At 47.1% G+C, this 4,136-nt stretch overlaps 1 protein-coding gene across 1 annotated transcript in view; it reads right to left on the bottom strand.

The window, feature by feature from the left end:
• Positions 1-220: 220 nt before the first annotated feature.
• LOC125924011 (serine/arginine repetitive matrix protein 1-like) overlaps positions 221-4,136 on the bottom strand; it is a 4,700-nt gene continuing 784 nt past the window's right edge. The window contains exons 2-3 of the mRNA XM_049632663.1: positions 2,650-4,107; positions 221-2,410 (exon numbers count right to left, since the gene is read on the bottom strand). Coding sequence (XP_049488620.1) covers positions 3,380-4,107 — 728 coding nt within the window. The 3' untranslated portion in view covers positions 221-2,410; positions 2,650-3,379. The remainder of the gene's footprint in view (positions 2,411-2,649; positions 4,108-4,136) is intronic.

Here is a 4,136-nt window from a genome sequence, read left to right as displayed (position 1 = left end):
CCCAAATTTTGGAAGAGGCCATGAGGGTAATCTAGTCCAATATGTTATAGGGGGAAAAGGAAAATGAAGCATAGAGTGGTCACATGTGTTACCTTAGGTCAAAAGACTCTTTAACTGGAGTCAGAGAGCGTCCAGGCCTTCTCTTGATTTAGAGTCCTCACAGGCCATTAAAGTATTTGAAGTTTGGGTGCCTGGGTGGCTCAGTCAGTTGAGTGTCCGACTTCAGCTCAGGTCATGATCTCACAGTCTGTGAGTTCAAGCCCCACGTTGGGCTCTGTGCTGACAGCTCGGAGCCTGGAGCCTGCTTCGGATTCTGTGTCTCCCTCTCTCTCTGCCCCTCCCCTGCTCATGCTCTGTCTCTCTCAAAAATAAATAAACATTAAAAAAAATAAATAAATAAAGTATTTGATGTTTTTGTTACTCAGGAAAAGTATACAGAACGAATTTCAAACATATTTTAGCGGCACATATATAAAGTGCCATTGAGATAAAATGCTTTGTAGTTGAAAAGTAAAACCTACTATAAGTTTAAATGAAAGGAAACATTCAAAATTATCTGTAAAAGAGAAAGAAAAGTAGAAATAGTATTTTTTTCAGCTCCTATTGTAGAATAGGTTTTGCCCATTTACCAATGAAAAGGCACAGAGAACCAGTTTATAGACTTCATGACAGTTTTCAGGAGCTTGAATCCAGGATTCATGCACAATGCATTCAATTTATTTTGTTTAGCCATAAAATCACAACTGTTAAATCTTTAATTACTAAAATATGAAGTTATACAATTTATTTTTTTAAACTGTGTATACTTCTTTCCAAATTTCCATTATTTTAAAAACTGATATTTTGTGCTTTGCTATTTTCAGAATACGATAGCCATGTGATAGACATTACAATTAGAAGGTACAAGAATACACGCTTAATTAAAAATACATGCAACAATTTTACAAACTCTTAATTAAATTTATATCATCAAAGTTGTTACACATGTATATTAAAATGTAACTTTGAATATAGAATTCCCTTTCTTAAGAAAGGTTTTTCAGCTTGAGTTTTTCTCTTTTCTGCTGTTTACATATAAGATTCTTCCCAACTTCTTGTTCTTACTCTTCACTTTCCTCTATTAAAACTATTTCCCATCAATAATGTTATTTCTTACATCAGCAGCTAGGACAGTGACATATTAATAGCACACCAGCTCACTCTTCGTTGAACTAAGTTAAATTGCTGTAGCTGACTGTCATCCAAATCGTTTTTCTTTTAAAATTTTTTTTAATGTTTAATTTTGTAAGAGAGAGAGAGAAAGAGAGAGAGAGAGAGAGACTGTGAGCAGGAGAGGGGCAGAGAGAGAGGGAGACACAGAATCCGAAGCAGGTTCCAGGCTCTGTGCTTTCAGCACAGAGCCGGACACGGGGCTCGAACTCACAAACCGTGAGATCATGACCTGAGCCGAAGTCGGACCCTCAACCGGCTGAGCCACCCAGGCACCCCAAAATCATTTTTCTCTTACAGTTTAACTCAGAATGCCATCTGACGTCTCTTTAATGGTGAGAGTTGTCATGTTTTTGAAACATTCCTATTGTTTCCTAATGGTGCTATTATAAATCTAGGCCTGTATCTTTTTACACCTGATATAAAAAACGTTGTTTCTGAACTCCTAATTCTTTTCCTCAGAGACCTGGTGCTTCAATGCTGTGTAACTATTTCTTACCAAGACTTAGCATATGTATTTGAAAACACCCTTTCCTGGATTCTGAATCAGTTGCAGTAAGTTGAATTAACCCAAGGAAAACGAGTTTTGTATGCAATAAGGTATTTGATTGTCTAATGACCAAAACCTATACAAGGGAAGAGTAGTGTGAAATGAAAGTTTTATACTGTTTAAAAATGTTTTTCTAGTATGACTTCATAATGGGTTTGAAATTGGGCAGTTTCACAAAGCATTAAATAAAATAACCAGCTCCAGGGAAGACCCAGCCGATGAGAAGCTGCAAGTCTGTTTTCCCGTCTTCACTTTGCTCCTCAGCATGTGACACCTTCGTACCTAGTCTGGACACAGCGCTCCTTTCCTCTTTGCTGACTATTTTAAATGATAGGCACAGACTTTGGAACAGTGTTTCTCCTCCGGCCTGATACAGAAAATGAGAGAAATCCATTCCTACAACTGGCTGCCTTAGAAAACAGGATTTCAGATTCCTTCCCTTCCAGCTCCTGTTGAGTTAAAGGCAGGGGCAATACGCCACTAATTGTGGTGAGGCAATAAATGAGAGCTGACACAAACAAGCAATACAAGTCTACCTCCTTCTTGACGATCAGTAAACAATGGAAGAAGGATGGTCTTACACTATAAAAGGTCAGAGAATGATAGAATTTAAGCTATAAGGAATCTTAGAGGGCATAACATTTTCATTACCTTTTGATTTTCATTTTTTCAACGTTTTTTTTTTTTTTTTTAATTTATTTTTGGGACAGAGAGAGACAGAGCATGAACGGGGGAGGGGCAGAGAGAGAGGGAGACACAGAATCGGAAACAGGCTCCAGGCTCTGAGCCATCAGCCCAGAGCCTGACTCGGGGCTCGAACTCACAGACCGCGAGATCGTGACCTGGCTGAAGTCGGACGCTTAACCGACTGCGCCACCCAGGCGCCCCACCTTTTGATTTTCAAAATGACTCTGAAGTTTTGACCAGACCGTTTGTTTTTGATTAAGGCTCAGCTTTGACGAAGTATAACACAACAGAATTTCATGAAAATGGTCACAGCAATATTTAGAATTGTGTACCTGCAAACTGTTCTATGAAAAAGGGTAAGGATGTTCCAAAGGCATTGGTTCCTCCTTTTCCGAGGCCAAGCAGGGTCAGGTGCCAGCTCTGGAGCCTTTTTAGTCCATCTTGTTCCCTCATCTGGGCTCTTACCCTGCTGTCAAGACTGGCAGGTGGCTGCTCTCGGCATGCTGCCCCAGACCGTACACTGTTAAATTTGCTCAGAGTCTGGAACCAGGTCCTCGCTAGTGACAACAGGACCCTCAAGGTTCTCTGATGAATCAACATGAGCCCGATTTTGCTCTATTCATACCTGTTTATAGCTGGCTGTCAAGTTTAGATCTAGGGAAAATTCCAGACAGCTTAATGTTAGGGGAAGAATCACAGTTTTCCTTGTGCTAATCAAAAGGGCAACAGACACAGGTCAGTTCTGAAGTTGGCAAATGGACTCGCCACAGTCACCCTAAATGGAGCACGCAGCAACCACGTGGGAGGCAGGTGGCAAAGGCCCTCCCTAGGTCCCTTCACGGAGCATCTTCACTTGCACCATTCCTGAGCCTGGTGGTCTTGACGCCGCGCTCGGTGCGGAGTCACACCCCAGAGCGGCCAAGGACGGTGCGTTTAAGCAAAGTGGACGCCCAGGTGACGGAGCAAGGGCACCGCGGCGGCCAAAAGCCGTACCCCAACCCTCATCCCGAAAAACAGTGCAGTACGCCCGCGGGCGCTTGAAACGCACACGGCACCCGGCTCCTCGGGCTTCCCCTCCGCGCCCCCACCTGTAGGCCAGCAACCCCGAGCTCCTTCTTGCTCGAGTGTTTTGGAAACTGTCAACGGAAACCCAGAGGCCAGACAATGTGACGGGAGATCATAAATATGCAGAGGAGATGGAGCCCAAATAGCGGACGTATGGAGCCAGGGCTCGCGGGGGTCGGGGATCTGGAGCCGGGCCCTCGCTGCCGCGGCCGCGCAGGCGGTGCCAAGACCGGGCAGGCGGCGCCGGCGCACTCCGGTCACCGAGCCTGCAAAAGGGGCCCCGGGCGGGCCGCCGCACACCTCGCAGACGGCGGGCAGCGGTCGCAGAGACCGCCGCCCCGGGGCTCCTCCGCCGACCCTCCGTCCGCCGCCGCGCTCGGCCCGCTGCCGCCGGGCGCCCGACCCGAGCCTCGGAGGCGGCCGCTGTCCCCGGCCGCGCGGCCCGGCTGCATGGAGCCTGGCGCGGGGTCCCGGACGGCCGAGCCCACCGCGGCGCGAGAAGCCACCGCGCGCCACGCCGAGGGCAGGAAGAAGATGGCGGCGGCGGTGGCGGCTGCGACGGCGGCGGCGGCGGCCGCCCGGGACCCCGCGCCAGGCTCCATGCAGCCGGGCCGCGCGGCCGGGG

Source organism: Panthera uncia, chromosome B1, assembly GCF_023721935.1.
Source record: "Panthera uncia isolate 11264 chromosome B1, Puncia_PCG_1.0, whole genome shotgun sequence".
Lineage (NCBI taxonomy): Eukaryota > Metazoa > Chordata > Mammalia > Carnivora > Felidae > Panthera > Panthera uncia.
The sequence above is the reverse complement of the archived record's forward strand: the minus strand, read 5'-3'. Positions and strand labels throughout refer to the sequence as shown.